Source organism: Kryptolebias marmoratus, linkage group LG12, assembly GCF_001649575.2.
Source record: "Kryptolebias marmoratus isolate JLee-2015 linkage group LG12, ASM164957v2, whole genome shotgun sequence".
Taxonomy (NCBI): domain Eukaryota; kingdom Metazoa; phylum Chordata; class Actinopteri; order Cyprinodontiformes; family Rivulidae; genus Kryptolebias; species Kryptolebias marmoratus.
Genome location: NC_051441.1, coordinates 8900876 through 8921525, shown reverse-complemented (window position 1 = coordinate 8921525; position 20650 = coordinate 8900876). Strand labels below are relative to the sequence as shown.

General features: G+C 41.6%; 1 protein-coding gene across 3 annotated transcripts in view; it reads left to right on the top strand.

Moving 5' to 3' along the window:
- The first annotated feature begins 1595 nt into the window (after nt 1-1595).
- The window catches only part of sdk2a (sidekick cell adhesion molecule 2a), an 82084-nt gene continuing 63029 nt past the window's right edge, over nt 1596-20650 (top strand). For all 3 annotated transcript variants that reach the window (XM_017425426.2, XM_025007859.2, XM_037978836.1), the window contains exon 1: nt 1596-2002. In XM_017425426.2, the coding sequence (XP_017280915.1) occupies nt 1831-2002 (172 nt within the window). In that variant the 5' untranslated portion in view covers nt 1596-1830. The remainder of the gene's footprint in view (nt 2003-20650) is intronic.

The following is a 20650-nucleotide window of genomic DNA, read 5'->3' as shown; positions in this document are numbered from 1 at the left end:
CCCCCCCCCCCCCACCCCCCCGGCACGGCTTGCAGCATCAGGCAACCTCTGCTTCCCCTGCTGCAGAGCAGTTACACAGACAGAGACAGAGCACCTGCCCCCGTGCCTGAGCGCTGTTCCCAGCAGCTTGCTAATGTCAACCTGCCTGATACGCACAGCAGGGTGGGGGGGCTCCAAGACAGCAGCAATTTTCTACTGCATGCGAATGAGGCTCGAGAGCAATCTGCTGGCCTAAGAGCCTCATAATCAGCACATCATTATCAGTAGGGGATGGCGCACGGGGTGCAAGTGGGGTGAGGAGAGAGGAAATAAAAGGAGGGAGGAAAAGATGACACCAAATGAGCTCCTGTTGACATTGAGAAGTTAGAAGACATTGGGAGGGAAAAGGGGGAAGCTAGTGTGTGAAAAGGACTTGTAAACAGATTTGCAGAGAGGATATACATCACAGACAACACCACCCCTTGTTTACACATCAACAGGAGCTCTTTGAGAAACAAAAGCAGACTTTATATAGCTCATAGTAGCTCAGATGTTCCCTGTTAGTTTGTGTTACTGCTGGTCTTTTAACTCACAAAATCTAATGGCAGATATACAGATACACTGTGACAGCTCTTTGAAGCTTACCTTCGCCGCATGCATTTTTCAGCGAGTTCAAAAGGAGCAAGGACAACAAAGCTTGTATGTACAGAAGTGCCCAGAATTTTCTGTGTACTCAAACTTGCCTTTAATCCTTCGCCTGATGATGGAGGAGGCATTTTGATGGGGCATTCGAGGGCAGCGACAGAACATTGTGCCTGATGTGAGACTAATTTCTGAAACACAATAAAGTGCAAGCAGTCTGCTCCAGCGGGATGGTTTAGCTGTGCAGTTCACAGCTTCACATTAAGAACACACAGAAATAGCACTCGTACTTCTCAGACTACGTGACCCAGTTAATTTCTCTAATCCTCGACAAATAAAAAACATCCACAAACAGCTCGGGAAGATTTAGTTGTCATCAGGTTGTTTTCTGTAATCCAGGCTTTTGGTTTTAATGTGTCAACAATCAATCATAGCTGTCCAGAAACATGTTCCCTGTACCGCTCGTCGCCACATGGGGGCAGTAGCGCACAGAGCACTTGAGCTGACTTTACTTGGCTCAGGCTGTGCGCGCTGCCACAGCCTATATGATGTCTAATTCATAAAAAAGAGGAGCCTCTGGACTATATAGTCATAAAAAATGGCTCTCAAAATCCAAAAGGGAACACTTTTTTAAAGAATAAGGAAGTTGTTTTGGGCTCTGTAGTAACTTGGACAGAGTCTATTTTCGGGACCAAAACACATAAGAATAACACCTTGAAGCCATTGCATTTATAGTACCAAAGTGCCTTGGTTTGGAATAGTTGCATTAGACAGTTATCTAGTCATATCAGGGTTTTAAGGTTAAAACTAAACTTGGAGATCCTTGACAATATATATATTTGCATTTTATTAATCGTTTTGTGATATACTCTGAGCTTCTCCAGAGCAGGGGGGATATGATGTCAATATAACCCGTCTCACACACTTGACAGCCGAGCAAATTCAATTGGACTGACTCCGCCTCGCTCGTGCGGGACTTGTCCAAAGCAGGCTTTCCATACCGCCGGGTGCGTGCCCGCTGCTGCTCTTCTCTCTGACGGAGTCTCTTCTCCACACACACACACATCCCACAGCCCCCCAGCCGGTCACTCACCCCCATCAGCAGCGAGGAGCAGCCAGACGCGCAGGACCAAAGCGCCAGCAGGAGCAGCAGGAGGAGCAGGAGGAGCAGCAGGAGCAGCAGGAGCCAGGACACTTCCCGGGAGCAACATGTTCCCAGCCTGGAGACGGGGGGTCCGCGGCGGCACCAGCAGCAGCAGCAGCAGCGGGGGTTCGACGGTACCAAAGCGGACCATGTTTGGAGCCGGACAGGTTGGACAGGTGTGGGTCTCCTGTTGGATTCTGCTGCTGTCGACTTCTATCCCCAGCGCTCAGCCTCAAGGTAAGATGCGCAACTCAGTTTTATTTTGTTTGTAGTTGCAAGCGCCTAAAAAAAAAGTCTATAAGGTAATGCAAAGAATTGTGAGACAAAAGGAACAAAAGACGTCTAAAGATGCAGAAGATAAACTCAGGACAGGTGTAAGAGAATATAAAACTGAATTTGGATTCAGTTTACTTATTAGATTGGATCCAGCAGCCTGTTAATTGGACATCTTTGAGCTTTTGAAAGGTCCAAACGTTCAAGGAGAACGACCTGCAGCTTGAAAAGGACTATTATAGTGACACATGTTGGCTGCTTTTAAAGAGAGGATGTGTGCTCTGCCCTCCTGAGCAATTTAGGCTGTTTCTAACATGATCAATACAAAGTGCTGCTTTTCCCTTAAAGCCTTTCTGACAGCATTCAAACCTATTTTTGGCTAATTTATTAGATTCTAAAACTCAAATAAGTGATTTCACTGAAGCTTTTATTGCAAATTTTGGAAAATTGTGAGACACTGGAAAGCTCAGAGTATGTCTGCTGTAGATTCACCTCCAAGACAGTCATTAACACATATCAGTACACCGTGGGACAAGCAGAGCAGATGTTTGAAGGATGTGTTGCACTGGTCTACATCTGCATTCAGACTCGGAGGCTGTGTGAAATTAACGTGCATCCTGCAGAATACATAAATCACGCTGCATGCTGCTTTCATTCATGTCCAACACAGTCGGAGATAAGGAGACGCAGGCATGTACAAGATCCACACTAATCATACAGCTACTGTGAAACTGTTATGACTCCTCGCTTGTCATTTGTCAGCTGTTGACCTCTTGGCCAGTGAGAAGATAATGAGATCTGCCAAATAAAGACAGAAAACCATGGAGAGCAAACACATCCTGCTTCCATCTTTCAAGACCGAGATAAAAACGAACAAATAAGTGCTGGTTGTTAGGGGAAGTGAAGGTAAGTTGATAAAGGACGAAGAAAACTGTGGGTTTTGGTGATGTTCCAATTAAATGCTTGGGTGTCAAACCCATGGTCATGGCTTTTATTGTTGACACATACCAAAGTGTGAGATGCATGTTTGATGTCCTTGGAGCATTTATCTTCACAGGGTTTGAAGTAGAAGCAAAAAAAAAAGTCACATTTTGAAGGTAGATTCATGTGAGACCTGCCTTCTATAAGCACTCCCCATTTCCCCGTCACACTGCTCAGTGCACCAAAGTGCTAAAAGCAGCATAATCCCTGCGCTTGTTTGTCTTTGAACAACTCACATTGCTCTAAAGTACTCCCAGCCTTATCTGAAAAGAGTCTCTGGCGTCTCTTATTATGCAAGGCACAGTTCCTCTAGCTGTTATTAGCATCCTTTTCTCAAGCCAACATGCCTGGAGTGTGTGAGATCTGTTGAGTGTTACTGGACTACTTCTCGGGGTTTTTAACTTCCATCCCCCCAACAAACCCCTCACTTATCCTTTCTTTTTTTGGGGGGGACTTGTGAGCATTCCTGATCGTGCATTTGCATCGCTGAGAGATCCAATGTTTTGTCTCTTATTGAGGAGGGCCTCAATTCCTGCTTTTAGTGATGACACAGTTGCAGCCTTTACAGGGGGTCCTCTCTGCATCCAGAGGCGCCTTTTTCCCCTGAAGTGGAAGGCAGCTCACATCCTCGGAGGGAATCCGTGTTTGCAAATGAGTGGCGAAACAGCAACGGCTCTGCATAAAGTTAGAGGCACTGTAGTCCTTCCCTGAGAGAAGAAGACCTTTGAGGATGTCAGAAATTAGGCGACACACCGGCACCACCGGGGAACAGGTGGCATGTAGCTGCTTGTTTTTCAGCAGGTTCATATTGATGCTCCTGCTGAGCTTAATACAGATGGCTGTTCCACCGCATGAGGGGATACGTGGTAGATCCACAGGGAAACCTTTCTGCAGGTTTTACTCGGCAAGCCATTTAAAGACTCATGTAGATCCCCTAATCGAAATACAGAGTAAATAGATGTGAGCTTCTGCCTTTCTTCCCCCTCTTAGCAGTCTTTGTAATGCTTTTCTCCTCCTCAATACCTGAAAGCTGCAGAGATCTATGTCCATTTTGAGTGAGTGTGTTTTCTGCCCGCACATTGTTGTGTGCATCTGCAAAAAGTGAGTGAGTGAGTGAGTTAGTGTGCAAGTTGCTGGTGCTCGTGTTCCTGTCTATTGAGCTTTAATCTTGATAGCAGCATTGACATTCTGCCAACCAACAGCTGCTATAATTTTCTGGACGTACGTTATTATGCGACTTGACAGCTGTCAGCCATTTCCAAATCTTTAAATCTTATGATAATCCACCGTGCTTACACACAGACGCACAAAAAAAAAAACAGCATTTGTTTAAAACACTCTGAATCCTTGTGTGATTAAAACTCCCCGCTCTAATGCAGGCTCTACATCATAATTCATCTACGTCGGTGACACACAAACACACACATACACACACACCAGCGAACACGTCCGCGGAAGAGTGGAAAAATCAATACGCGCAAAATCACACAAAATAACTATATTAGGGTTTTATCAAAATTACAGGCATTTCTCCCCACAGACTAACCTGTACACTTGCACTCACATTAAAAAAATATTTAAAATGAAACTTCTCCTGTAATTTATGTAGCTCTTCTAGTGCAAATTCAGATTAAAGTTGCAATAGTTTCATGTTGAAAAAGCTACATATAATGAAATGATGACATCTGTATGTAAGCCAATGAAATAATTGCATTTTATCATCTTGAACACTTCTATATGTAATATATATATATATATATAATTCTCACTTGTCATGTCCTAATTACAAACAATGCTTATTTATCACCTGCAACCAAAAACCTAAGGAGAAGGATTATGTTTTTGCGTGTATGTGTGTGCGCCTGTGTGTCTGTTAATATGGTATCTCATGAACCACTGGCTAGATTTTATTGAAACTTAGAGAAACTAATTATTACATGTAATTGTATATCTGATAAACGTTTGGAGTCAACACAGTTCAAGATGGCTGCCACAGCCAACTGACATTTAAAAACAAAAAGTGGTTAAAACTCAGGCAATTTCACAAATCTTGACCTAATTGTTGGTGCAGTAGCAGCTGAGACTGATCCCCAAAACAAATTCCGAGTACTAATAGATTGTTCTACATCTTTGTTTAAAATTTTGCCAGTAACTATTTGGAGTCGACTTGTCTGTCTGTTTGCAAAGTGCCTAATAAACCAAAAGAGGGATTTTAAAGAAGCTTTTTAGTAAATAATCATTGAAATTACCTCTACAGTTGAATAACATTTGAAGCCAACCCAGTTCAAGGTGACCGCCACAGCACATCCACATTATTCAACCCAAAAATGTCTATAACTCAGACAATTTTACAGATATTGAGCCAAAATTTAAGGTGGTAGTAGCTGAGAGTCATTAACAGCACATGCTCTAAATGTGAGATCTTGTGATATTGCTTGATGTGGCCCATAATGTTATTTTTAAGGTTTGAGTGAAACAGCCACAACTTTGTCATTTCTCAACATAAGCTGATCTTAGTTAGATGATCTCTGGCATGAAAGGTGGTGGGCAATGTGCATTCCTTCAATTAGTGCGAGGCTTTTAATCATGACATATGTATTTCTGTGTTGGTAGAAATGCAGTCTATTAAATGCTTTTTTCTGCTCCAGAGAGCCAACAGCTGTTGAAATTTGGACTAAGTGCTCGTTTTCTTTGCAGTGTGGCTCATGCCAGGAAAGCCCAGTGAGCGTTTTGCCTGGCCTCAGGTGAAACAGTGGCAGCTTCCATATCTGACTCCTTATGTGTCTTCAGTGCCTGCCTCAAACGTCTGGCTGGTTGGCTGTTGTGTTTTTTTTTTCATCCCTTTTCTTTTTCTTCTTGCTGCCAAATGCTGTCGACACATGTTTATTCATGCTGCCACAAGATGGAACATGTCACAGTTGAATGAAAAAGGCCTAAATTTGTGGAAAAATAAACAGTGTTTGATTTGGAAAAATACAAAAAAAATGATTGTGTGTAAGAGTGACAAATGATTACAATCAACCCTATTGTTAAAGAACAAAAGGGCTGCTGCGTTGTCAGTGTTTTTTTTTTAGCTTCAGGAAGGCTTTAATTGGCTCAGTTGAGCAGCAAAACTGTGTTTATAGTTCATAATGGAAATGTAATCAAATTAACTGCAGGGTTTTGGCATTCTCTCTTTGCCTAGTGATTGCCATTTGCCCATAGGGCTCTATAATGACTATTTGCATGGGGCAAAGAGTTCTGTCTCACCATATGTGTGCCACGCTGATGTCTACATATTTGGATAGCTGGCTAAAATTATTACTAAGTTTTTTTTTTTCTCACTATTCTGATGTTAAGCACTTATTTCAGCTTCTGTTGAGAATTCTGTATGCTAAAGTAGTTTGAAAATGAGTAGCCCAAACCTTCATTCCACAAAAAAACCATGCTATTCAGACTGATTCTTTACCCACGAAGAGCCCTTTTTGTCTTGCTGAGTGAAAAATATAGTTTGAGTAAGGTATGCTCAAATTTGATTTTTCAGTAATAACAGCATCAATTTTGTGGGCAATTTCTCCTTTTGGTGCCGATTTTAATCACATAGCTGAGAGTGGTTTTGTTATATCTACTTGTTTACTGATGAGAGCAAGCGAAGTGGCGCTGCAGGCAGAAACATACAAATTTCTCACATATTAATTCTCCTGGCTAAACGTCTAATCAATCTGACACAGAGCTTGGAGGCACTTCAACTATCAGGAATTAAAAAATGTCTCAGAGGAAGCCCTGAGCTGGAACAAAAACTGAAAGCCGTTATGACCTTGGCCATTGTATGGAGGAGAATATGAAGTGGCGCTATTTGTTTATTTTTTCCTAATATAATTTTGACCAATAAGGAGCAAAGATGTTTTCATCAGTGTCCTTATAATGAGCATTTTTTTTTTCAATGCCTTCAAAAATTGTGCTTTCGCTTTTATCCATGGGAATGAGAGACTGAACTCGAGTGCCATTCGGAACCAAACACATGTCTTTGAGCCCCCAAGCTGTTCCATGTAAACATTTAAACAACACAAAGGCGACTCAAGGAAAACTGTGGTGAGAAACAATGCTTTTCACAACATAATGTGCTCACTGAATCTCTGCTCACATCCAGCGTGGCCCTCCTGGGGACCGCTGAGTGTATTCTTGTGTTGTGAATAAAATGGCAAAAGAGACAAGAAGGGGAGAAATTGAGGTGGTGGTGGGGCCAGCCTTTTTATCTATCTGTCCTATAAAAAACAAGTGGTCGTACAAATCCATTTCTCTTTGTACACTCACATGAATAAATCCTCTTTCTGTTCCATTCTTGTCCTGACCTCAAATCAAAACAGTTGCACTACTGTGACTCGCTTCAGTAAGTGATAAACACGGCAATACTTCAGCTAAACTTGATATAAAACAAAAAAAAGGAGTTAAAAGCCTGGCATTCCTTGGAAGAATGCATATCATCAGCCACCTTTCATGTCATGGTTTTAAACTAAAATCATTGTATGCAGAGAAGGAATTGAGTTCTAGGCATTTTGGTGAAACTGGGGTGCTCAGAGAATGTACTAAGGATGACTCTCGGCTACTATCATGCAAAATTAGTTGGGTTATAGTCATTTTTGTGCTTCCTAAGGTCATTTGGCTGTGGTGGCCACCTTGAATTCAATTGACTTCAAAAGTTAATCAGTTGCAGAGGTACATCCAATGATTACTTTCTGAGAGCTTTATCAAAATGTCCAGTGGGTTTTGAAATATTTTGCTAACAGACAAAGTTGACTCCAGCTGTTAATAGCAAGTTTTTAAAACAGTACTCAAGTGAAAAGTCAATGTTCAGAGTATGTGTTAAGAAGGACTTTCAGCTACTAACACACCCATTTTTAGCTCAAAATCTGTATAATTGGCTAAGTCATAGACCTTTTTGTGTTTGATAAGATTGCTCAGTTGTGGCAACCACCTTGAATAGGGTTGACTTCAACTGCAGTTCTGTTGTAGATGTACATCCAATGATTACATTATGAGAGTTTCATTAAAGTCTGTCCTCTGGTTCATGACATATTTTGCTAAGGATACAGACCAAAAAACACACACAGGCAGAGGGAAAAACATTATCGCCTTTTGCCGTCAAAACTGAATGAAGACAAACATCATAACATATGAAGCTAAAGAAGACAGGAATGATTAAACTTTGTTTTTCTGCACTAAAGGTAGTTAGAGGTCAGCAGGTGATTCCTGTCCTAAATACTTCTGCTTTACAAGCAAGCCATTGTGTGAAAATCTGCAAGGTTGTTTGCCTGACTGAGGTTGGCAGCAGGCCTGCCAGACCCACTGGGGGGCAAGGAAGGGGTAGCCAAAAGCCTCTAGCTGCCTCTCAGTACTTTGTGTTCTGTATTGATTACAACTTGAGCTGATTCTCATCTCCCATTGTCCTGCTCTCAAACACATGGGACTTAATATCATGTTCGGTTTTGTTTCCAAGCACCAGCCATCTTCCTCTTCCTCTTGTAGTTAGGAGCTTAACAACCCTCTCCCCCGCCCCATCCCCATCCCCATCCCACCCCACCCCCACCCCCCCNACCCTCACCCCCCACCACTCCCACCACTCCTGTCACAGTTTGACACCACTCCACCTTCACTACAAACAAACGTGCAGCAGAGATACCGGGGGATATCAGTGTGATTGGTAAAGCGCCGAACATGCCAAAACATCAGCTGAGATAAATCTAAAGAAATTCATACCAACAGTCTCATTCAGGAGGGCTTTTGTGCTTGTTGATAAGGCTGGTGTATGCATGGCAGCGTGGAGCAGGTTGTCATTGAGACACGGCAGCGCTTCGGCATACACAGATCTTTGATCACTGTCCTTGCCTGTAACGTCAGCAGCGTGTCAGTTAAGAAGTGTGATGATGACGGGAGCTGACAATGGCACTGCAGGCTTCTTCTTCTATGGCTCATGTCATATTTGGATTACCTTTCCTTGGCCTCTTTGCACAAGCTATAAAAGTGCTTAAGGTTAAAGACTAAAAGCATATGATGGAATTCAGCCTGAGACAAAGACTGCTTCTCTCGTCTTATCTGAAGATGCATACGGTTTATATTTTTCTATTTTTTATATATTTTTTCTTAATCATCTTTAAATGTCATTGCCATATTTGAATGACAACATGGTTGATTACATACTTAGATTTTCATTTAGGTCCCAAGATGTAAGATGAAAGATGACTGTTAATAAATAAGTTCAATGAAATATCTAATAAAGAAGTAATTTTAAGTTGCACCTGAATGATACAAATTATAGAAGCATACAGCATGTAGAAAAATCAATACAGCCTACCAGCTCTTATTGAAATCAGGAAATTGAGAAACTTTTGGCATTCATTCTTGTACCTGCCTGCTTAAAAGATTAATAATCACGAATTCCAGGAGAGCCTGCGTGTGACAATGAAGCATGAATTTGCCAATACGCAAATCAAGTCTGCCATGAGTGTTTTTGCATGGAATGATTTAGGATCAGTTTGGGGGAGCTCCTCGGAGGTTAAGTGGGAAATCTTTGGCGCATTGCACCTCTCAAAGCAAACCAATGCTGACAAGGATGAAAGAGATCCCGTGCAGATAGATTTGCCTACTTATTCGAATTTCAAAGGCAGCTTGAAAGAGAAATCCAATAAAACTTCCCTTATTGCTTTAATACATGCTAGCACATGCACAAACATGAAAAGCAATGTGTACATATGCTAATATGCAAACACGGTTTCCTATTCTGATGCACGCATTCACACAAATGCATGCAGATTGTTTCATTATTTCTAAATAGAGTTTTTTAAAAAGAACAAACCAGTGTTTGAATATAGCTTTTGTCACAACTATAATGAAAGTGGGGCACAGCTACAGCATCTCATAGTGACAGTCAAAATCAGAAACAGCTTTTTTTCATTGTAAAACATCATGTTCTGATGGCCCTCGGTGCAAAATAGTTTCCAATTGAACCTGTCTCTTTGCTATGTCATCATTATGGCCAACTTCAGTGATGCAGAAGAAAAGGGGAACAAAAAAAATAGAATTTAATGTGCAAGCGCTGATGGTGGGCCTGCGTGAGGCATTGACAGGGGAAAGGAAGAATAGCACCACAGCACCAGAGCAGAGATTGCTGTGGTGTACAGTAGCACAAATCCTAAATTCTGTGCAGATCCAATAGTAGCTAGGAAACAGCTGACAGTAAAATGGGGGGGATCAAAAGGATTAGCGTGCCCAGATTGAGCCCAAACAGTAACCCTTCCACTTCTTTCCCTGCCAGCCTTTTTCCACATTTACCCCTTTATAGCAGTCATTTGTCTGGTTGTTACACACAACCAAACATGCTGTGGGCTCTCTTTCTGCTTTCTTTGGTTAAAAAAATGCATTTGTGTTATAAGAAGGTCACCTTTTATTTCAAGACAAGTAAGCTGAATGTGAAAAGATGCCACCACTAGTACACATGCACACATTCCCAAAAATACAAATGCTTGCATACAAGTAATCCAGACAAAATAAAGACATTGCATCTGAAAGAGGAGGATGCACCTGTCAGATGCAATCAGTTCTGCCTTTTGTGATCTGAGTGAGATTTCCTGTCACTGGTGCTTGAGACATAGCCTGTTTAATTCTGCAGGGGGCTCCCGTGTCCCAAATGCTTCGGTCACTGTCTCCTCTTGTCACAGAGCCTGAGTAAAGTAACCAAACAAACGAGCCCAGGCGTCCCCTGTTAGGGACATGTACTGCAGCGCACTGGGAGGGCTTCTGACAACGATGGCCCCCGCAGTCTCCAGATGGAAGATGCAGCAGACACGTGAAGTCACTCTGGGCTGACAGAGTTTTACTCCAGAGACTAAAGCCAAATTAAATCTACATCACATATGACACACAGTTCATATGATAGTTCAAAACAGATTTGTGATGCCTGAATTATTCAAACGCATTACGGTAAAGGCACTGTTGGGTATATTCTCTGTAGGGACACATTATGGCTACAGCTCCCTCTGACTTGCGGTGCTCTTGCAGGGACCTCAGGCAGCGTTTCATCACCACTGTCCTCAAATCTTTCACAAAGTGCTGGTCAAAATATTTCAATTTACATTTCTGTGTGTGTGTGAAAAGAGGGTCTTTCAAAGAGTAATTCACTAGTTCTATGAAAGATAATGTTGGAGCACATCTGTTGTAACAGTGGTGGACATGCTCTGAGCCTATGGGGACTGCAGAAATTGGAGAGTCATATCATTTTAATGAAGTTGCTCTGGCCAATGTTTAACTTCACGGAATTCAATTAAAAACCCTTATTTCTACTTCTGCAATCACTCAAGGGGTCGTCATCATTAGATTATACGGGGGCAAATTGTGAGGAGAAATTACTCTGGTGCTGATAATAAATATTTATCCCTCCATTTAGAGAAAAGATTACCCTTTTCAGGTAGAGAAACAATAAAGATGCTGTAAGAATATGATTAAATTTGAAGGCTATGTAAAGATTAGAGGAAGAATATAAATCTCAGAATAGATCTTGGCCCTGCAGAACTCCAACAACCTTTATAAATGTTCAGATTTTATAGCTGAAGGTCCTTTATTGCATTATATGTTAAAGTGGATCCAGCACTCATTTTGCCCTTATTGTATTAGCGAGGAATAGTGACTAAAAAAGACACAAGACAAATGATAAAGTGAGCACAAGGCCAGTCTTACTGCAGAGTTGACACATGTAGACTCAAAGGGTGGTAGTATTTAAAAGCTTTAATCACACCATCGCTCCATATCCCAATGTGGCGTTCCGCTCTGCATCATTGAAAGCTTGTTTTATTAATGTTGTCCAGAGTGAAGTACAGCAGGGTTGCTTTGTGTTCTTGATTTAAAGTGGGGTGGAGCAGAAACAATGGGCATGAAAAAATCATGGCGAGGCTGTAAGAAGAAACCACAAAATGGGCCATGAAGAAGTGGATGTGCACTACAAAGAAAAGCATTCACGTTGAATGTATCATTTTTATGTAATAACTATACATTAGCTGAAAATGTACAGTCATGGCAGTCCCAGAAAATAAGTAGGATTTTCTCAGTATCACTCTGCAAAAGACTGGACTTGTGCTGGTCGGCTCTCTGAAATTAATAGAATTAGTTTATCATGTGCTTTATGTGACACATACGAGCCAATAAAGTTCAAGTCGGTGCACAGGCGGGTGAAGGTACATTTTGCCTGAGTCTGTTGCCTAATTGCTCTCATTAGCGGCTCACATTCACATCACTTATTCTGCACAATTAACCGACTGACTCCAAGATGTTATGAGGCAGGATATTGTGCTGGGTCAAGGGAAAAAAAAGTTGTAATTAATTCTCCTCTAAATTAATTATTTCATATTTCAAAGGATGGTACAATTGTATTTTTGTTGTGATTCCCTGAGGGGTGACCAGTAAAGGTTTTTTTTCTTCCCTTCTTTTACTGCATATCATGTAGAAATGAGACACTGCGCAGAGTTGATGGAAATCAGGAGCCATTGTTGTTTGACAGAAGCCACCTTTGCAGTGATTGCCTCTGTTATTAATTTGTGAGATGAGAGGAGGCAGGCTTCTCCAAACCTCTGATGGTTACGCGCCGCATTAAAGAACTGCTGCTATGAATGACACTCAGGACTAATGAATATGAATACATTTATAAAAATAGGCACAGGCTTCCCTCTCAGTACAGATTGGGAGTGACAGTCACATTGACTGGGCATGGCTGATGAGAGATGGAGCCGCTGCCCCTGGAGATTGAGGATGTTGCAGTGATCAGACGAACAACCCGCACAAACACACCACACGCAATCATCCGTAGGCGAATGCCACAGCATGCTCTAAAGGCTCCAGCATTAAAAAAAGACATGACACTGTTTACTTATTGACCAATAATAAGTTAACCAGGTGTTTAACTTATCGACAAAGTGGTTCAAAGTATCCATCATAGCTAATTTCTTCATTTGTGGATGATGTCAGTGCAAAATGATCATTTAATATTATCTGTGGAATATTGAGCAGATGGGAGCTTTGAAAGAGGATTTATTTTAATTTGGAAAATCCACAGGTGTTCAATTGTTAGCTAGTGATTTATGCTGCACAAACACATTTACATTGCTTGTCAGCCGACTTATAGATTGTTTCCTGTGGAAGCAATGTGCTGTAATTTATTGTCATTAACACACAATTCATTCTGTTTAGAGTGACTTCAGGGACATGAAGATGCATTAATTTATCTCTGTAGTATTAGTTTGGTATTTAAGCACAGACATTATCATGGATTGCAATTAATAATAAACCATGTTGACTGAATGGTTTTATTTTTTATTATATATTGTCTACAGCTACAGGGCAAGGAAGAGTGCTTTTATCTCTGGGGTTTGCTTTGTTGCAGCAGGTGTTTGAAACCATTTGCAGAAATATGCACTATAAAACAGCTTTCAACTCAATTTCCATTTTCTCCATCAATCAGTTTTCTCATGTGGGGCACATCACCCAGGCTTGTCTCTCTAAAGGTACACTCATTTTTTTCTATTTATTAACACCAAACACACTGACTTGTCATCACACCCTATACAGCCATCACAGGAGTTTCTGTCACCGCCGGTGTTCCAACTGAGAAGGTAAAAAAAAAAAATATGCAAATGTGTTCATCTGTTTCCCTCTGTAGGTGATGATCTTAATTGATTAATTGAAGATTTGATTAGCTGCAGATTAATAATTCAAGATGTTATTTGCCACGCTGTAAAGTTCAGGTGCGGCAGCGTGACTGTTTCCTCCTCTTCCAAATTTTCCAGAAGAGTTAACCTCTTTATTTTTCTCTAAGTTGAAACACAAGCAGGACCAATTCCTCAAAGTTCTGTGAAGGACTTTGATTGAGATGAGTGGAATATTCATTGCCTCCGACAGGCGTAACCTTGGTGAGTGTGCTCTGGCAGCCACTTGAGGAGCAGAGCACACAGCTTGCTCTGGTCGTTGGGCATGACTGACACCATGGTGCTAACCTTGAGCCAGGTAACCGTAAAGCTGTGGCTCAGTATTTAAGGTCCAAAGAAAACCCATTGAGCATCTGACTGAACTGGGTTACATAGCTTTAATGGATGCAATCCATTAAACGTTTTTAATTAACAGCTGAAGCAAACTTGAAGGCTCCAACAAAACTGAAGAGTGCTTCTTCTTCAACTTGTTTTTATTTACCCCCTAACTTTCAAAACACATTAATTATCCTGCTATTTATTTTGCATTATGTTTCATGTTTACATATTTTGTCCTAATATAACAATTACTTTAAAACGATGGAGAATAAGGGAGCAAAAAGAAGAGCAATCTCAAGAAATTGCGTATTTCCTCCCAGGATGCTGATCACATCTCTGCTTTTTTGAAATGACTAAGTTGTTAACTTGTGTTGGAATATCTGTGTTTATGACAGTGACATCTTGTATTTCTGCTTTTGACATTTGGTCATATAAATTAATGAGGAAAAAAAGACAATGTTGCAGGTGTCTATGCATCAAATTTGTCAGATTTCACCTCTTATAACACTGAGCCCCAGGGATTCTGTTTGATTTCCTCCTGATTCAGCAAGGCTGCCTTTTCTTCTGAAGAAAGTTTAGCATGAGCTCTTCCTGGGGGTCAGGGGCCAATTCAGCATTATTGAATAATAAATAAACAGAAATGTGTTTTCAGCCGAACTGATCCCTGTTGTTTCTTCTCCTCTCACTTTCCGGGGCAGACAGACGGGCAGCTGGAGCCTTGTATTCTCTGTAATGGGCTGTATATATGCAGGGTTTCATATTTCAATCACTGCCACGGCAGTAGAAATTGTTGCTTTAAGATTAAGTTGAAATTGGAAAGTGGCTATCGTGTCTGCATGAGGAAACACATTTGAATTTGAGGAGAAAAGGTGCTTCGCAGCTTCATCTGGACGGCAAAGCGACTGGTTCTTCAGAGCAGACTTTAAGGTGGAGCCACAAGTGCTTCGTCCACAAACCTCCAGCTAAATGTTTTTTCAGTGGAAGTTGACATTAGAGTTGTGAAATTTGAGGAAGTATTTAATAATAGCTCCATGATCAATGATTCATCACTAAAAATATTAATGAGCCATAAATGATGTATTGGATTCTGATGAGGTAGATTTACAATCATATTGTTAAATGTCACAAGTGCTCATTCGTGATAATAAGGTATTCGTGATGATTAATGCTTTGTGTTTGGCCAAAAAAAACGATGGAAATGGATATGCCACTGCATATTCCCTTGCTTTTTCTAGAAACACTGGAAGACTGTCCAGCATTGTAAGTTTTACCTTTCGCTTCTTGCTGTCATTTACATCTCTTACTCACACAGTCTCCTCTCTCTGCTACATTAACTGAATATTCATTATGTGGCTAATGGTGGCGCCTTTGAAGAGGAATGATCATATTTAATTTTCTCGCCTGAGAAGGAACAGAGTCAGTGAGAAGGGAGTGTAGGAGAAAAGTGTATGGGAAAGATAAAAGGGAGGGAGTGAGAAAATTACATCAAGCCTTGAATGGAGCGGCACTGGGGCATGGAGTTTATGGTCAGGCAGTGGTGGGGAGATGGAAGGAGATGAGATGAGTCTACAGATTACAATAACATCATATCAGTCTATCTTTCTGATAGTATTGATTGACCTGCACCTGTATCATCACAACTCCTCTATTTCTAAATGCAAACAATATGTGAGAGTACATTGTCCTGTCCTCCACAATGTGCCATCCAGACTGGGAAGAAAAGAGTCATTTTCTTAACTTTTTTCACTCTTGGCAAGAAAGAATAAGATTATACAAAAAAAAAAAGAAAAAAAGGAAAAAAATCAACCAGTGGCCGCAATGGTATTTCTTTGCTCTAGCAGCTGCAGTCCCTGGCTGTGTTTATCGCTTTATCGATTGCCATCACAAGGCAGTAATTTGCCAGGACTTGCAGGGACATGATTAAAGATCCGCTAGCGATGCATGGTGGCTCTAGTTGGTGCTGGGATGTCATGTTGATGAACACATGCTGACATACGTACACAGACACTGACACACTGGTAAGCAGGGGCTTGCCTGGGGGGTGGGGGGGGTGCACGTTCCTGTCATAGACATCAATGGCTTTAAATCTCCTGAGCTAACCTTTTAATGCTCTCAGATCCTTATGGCTGGCTGGATAATTGATTGTGTTTGGTCTAATGGGATTAAGAGGCAGTAGAGGCCTTGGGTTGGACACGGTGGCAGTAATGCCAACAATGGTGGTGGACTGGAAGATGGAAGATAGCTGAAGTGAATATAAAGTGTGCAAGGAATTGAGAAACAGGTTTGCGTATGAGAAAGAAAGAAAGAAAAAAAGGGTGACAAACGCAGCTGATTTTAAAATGACTGAAAGGATAAAAAAAGGGTGAAAAGATAGCTGCAGGTCTGCTTCTCAGTCCGTCTCTAATTAGATGTATGAGAAAACCAGAGAGCTGATGGTATCCCCAAGTGAAAAGCTTGTTAGCGTAAGAGATGCTATCTGCTGGCTATTGGTTTTTGGCCATCTTTTGCTCACTTGGTGAGTCACTGGGTCTGTGGTATGCAGCGAGATGAAAGTGGCACAAAAATGAGAGCTAAGGTGGGAAGGCACTTCCCCCTTCTTCCACGGAGGACAAAGCCTGTCCCATTCTAACATTTCAACAGCCACTTTTTTTTCACCTCCATCCAGTTGTATCAGAGTATGTTTGAACGTATCAGGCTACTAGTCTCCTTTTGTGTTTGAATTATTTTTAACTTCCTTCCACATTTGGGATAAGATGAAATCAGAAGTTTGTGTGGGAGAGTGGTGAGAGATGATCCTGCCGCTAGTAAAATTTTCTGAAGTTTTCACTAACTACTTCACACCCAGTATACTGCAGCTATGAGCCTGGAATCCATCAGTGCCAAGTTTTTAGTTTTTATGCAGCTCCCTTTCCAACTGGGTTGTATACAGCCAGGCAGTAACTCACAGTATAGGGGTTAACAGGGTCTGTCATTGCTGGATTTCTGGCTCTATTCATAAGTCCAGCCAGCCAGATCATGCCACAGATCCAGGTTTTGTCTCTCATGAATAGAGGCTGCTGCAGCCCACCGGCCCTTTATACTGGGCCACGTTTTCACTTGGGATCGGAATATGCCAGGTCAGGATAATTTTTGCCACTTTGCCAGCTTCCTCTGGCACAAGCAGTGAGCTAAAATGTGTCATTGTGAGTATGTGTTTAAGTGTGCATCTGTGTCGGCACTAGTGTTGGTTAATGACAGACAAAGAGTGAGAAGAGAGCGTAACTGAGAACAGCAGGAGGGCACGAGATAAATTTGGTCTGTATAGAGTCAGCTATGAGTGCCTGACTGTGCTCTGAGAGAGAATGTAGAACTACATAAAAAAATCATTCTGTGTTTGCGAGGTTGAGAAAATGTGTCACTCTGACCTGGCTGTCTGTCTATTGTTGTCGATGAGATGACAGGTGAGGGGTTGCCATGGTTACCTCAAGTAGGACTAGGGTTGGAATGAGTGTTTTTTTGTGCAACGGTGTTACAATTTCACAGTTAGAAATTTTTTACGCCTCACATGTCCTAGTTTTGTTTAGGTGATGAGTGATACTGAAACACCATATGGGTGCAGCAGGTGTTACTAGTAGGTGAGTGCCAGTCTGTGCACATAGTGGGTGTTGGAAAGAGTTATCAGTCAGCTCCTTTCCCAATCTGTGGAGACTTCCCGGGGAGCTGTGTGTCCTTACAAGGGCCAGATGCTGCCTTGGTGTTCTCGGCTTTCCTCTTCCTTCTCTTCCCTCGTTCCCAAGCCCACATCAAATACATGCAGCCCATTTCCCCCAAAAGCTCTAAATCTCTTTAATTCCATCATCTGTTGCCCATTGAGGGCTGCAATTTAGTCTTTACGCAGAATTTTAGTATGCTATTAAAAAAAAATTTAAGGTTGGTGGCCAGGCCCTGTAGCAGAGTGGAGGGTTGTCAACCGTGTGTGTTACTCTGTCTAACTTCTGTCGTACTGTCCCCAGAAAAACCTTCAACTATTAGGAAATACACAATGTTGTCATGTTAACCTCATCCACTGTATCTACAACTTTTATACACTGAATAAGGACCACACTGTGGTATAATGAAAATCTGTTTTGGAGTTATCATGTTAATAGTCAATTTTTTTTGATTTTACATCTAAAAGTTAGTCACTGCTTTGGTGTCATGTGAAAAGTCTTACTGCAAGCAGTGTTTGTAGAGAGTATGCGTAAATGCTGCTGCATGCGTCATATATAGATCTCATTTTTGTAAAGCTTCCTTCAAATTCACCATTACATTTATAGAACACTGAAAAATGTCTGAGCTCCGTAATGACTTTCCTATCTCCCAGATGGAGAGCGAAGCAATGAAAGAACAATACCTTGCAAAATAACTCTGTGCTGCGGAATTAAGTCTGAAGGAATTGTTTATATCATTACAGCAGCAGCATTCTGGGTTGTTCTAAAGTTGCTCAAGCTCATGATCAGGGTTCTCCTGAGGTCAGGTTTCTCAGATTTACTCCGTTTATTGAGGAGTTGGTTAAAGTGGTTTTGGCCTTTGGGCCACTAGCTAGCTACTCTCCTCCTCTAAGCTGAGTAAGAGGCTATGTCCTTGGCAGACCGGGTGTGGACTTTAAGAATGATTGACCTGCCTTAATCATTGTTGTGCCTTGCAGCAGCAGGGACTCCCAGCTTAAAGCAGACCTGATGAGTTCCAATGCCATTCTGACCAGCCTGCTTTCTGACAAACTGAATTAGAGATGGAAGACTCCTTTATCAACCTTGACTACTTTAAATGGCTAATCAGATTGGCGTGAAACAAAACAAAATAGAAACACATTTTAATCTTTTGATCAAAAAAGCACACTGTGAACACATTAAAGATCAATGTCCCTGGATGTTATTACATGATGCAGACTCTCAGTGACATTAATCACAGCATCTAAGATACGTTTGTTGTCAGCACTAATTGTGAACAATATTCCCTCAAGGAGGCATATTTTTATGTGTGCTTGTAATGCTACATTCACCAGGATTGATGCCTCATATCCTATGTGTGAAAACACAACTCTCAGTCAAACATTAAAAGGTTGTTTACTGTTTATAAAAGAGAAACTTCATTCAGCTGTTAGATGAGATTATTATCAGTAAATATGTCTCGCATACCTATTTACTTTGGTATCTCACTGGCAATCCATTGCTCCCATCTGGGAGTGTTTTTCGCCCAATATCTCTGAGACAAAGATAAATAGTGCTGTTGTTTACTGGTGAGCCAATGTCAACACCAGTGATGTCACCCATTGTAACAGACAAAACCCCAAAACAATGATACAGGATTAGCTTCCTAACAATCAGGGACAGCCCAAGGGTAGAAGAGAGATATGGACCCATACAGCGCTTAGGTTTAGCACATCTCTGCAACAGCTGTCTCTCCACATGTCAGCAGCAGCAACAAATCTAATCCAAGGCCTCACGGCGCCTCAAATATACAAGAACAGTGACAGGGAGGAGAGCAACAACATGTCCCCTTACTCCCTCCTCATCTTCAAATGCTAGGTAGTGGATTATTTGTGGTGTTGCAGATCATCCCAAGCCCTTTCACCCACCCAGTGAGCCTCAGAGGTGGATTAAAGGCTTGATAATCTGACTGTGTATGGTGACACATGTCAACCATTGGGTGTCTGCTGTAAGGAGCTGGGGGGGTAAGTTAGAAATGATTGGATAATCCAGGATATACAGCCTTGGGGTTGTTTCGGTTTATTTCAACACCAACCCCCTAGTTACACACACACACATAAAAATACCCACATGTGTCTGTGTGCACATGTAGGTGTATATTCCAGACATGCCTGGACTGGGCCTTTGGGCTTCCTTGACATTACCACCCAAACATTCCCTCTTCAGCACAAAACCAGGCAGGGATTTCTGTCACATCTGTCTATAGGCAAAACTCACATTTTCATTTTGGTGCAGCTAGTGGCACTACATAACCTTTTTCTCCTCTCTTCCCGTCTTCTTCTTCTTCACCTCACCACTGTGTCAGTCATCACAGTGCTGTCACTCTGGATCTGGCTCTAAACTAAGCCTTCTCAAAGCTAAGATCCAGACACAATTGACTGAGGGTGACTTCCAATCTAGCTCATTCTCTCTTGAAATTGTAGCACACTTTCTTCACACGTCTTGAACTTTTTGCCTTTCTCAGATGTTATTTTTCCCTCTCGTCCTTTTTTTTTTTTTTTACTGATCTAATTTGCAATATTTTCACATGTTAGATGAAGCCTGTACATGCGGAACAGAGTACACATGGCCAGGGAATTGAGAAGTGCAAATAATTCCCTCATGTGGAAAGGCTGCAATTAACTGGGGATGTCAGCCTTTGTAAAATATAATTGAGTTCAGGACGAAATGAACGTCTCTAATCCGTCCGACAGAGCACTGTCAATCAGTGTTCCTCGCATCCCCAAAACCAACTGTCATGCTTGTTTATATCTGTCTGTCTAGTGAGGTTTTGGACATTCATGTTCTGGAAGCTGCCTCCCTTTAAAGCGTGGATGACTGGGTGACTTTGTCCATGCCTGGTGGGAGTGGGATGTTGC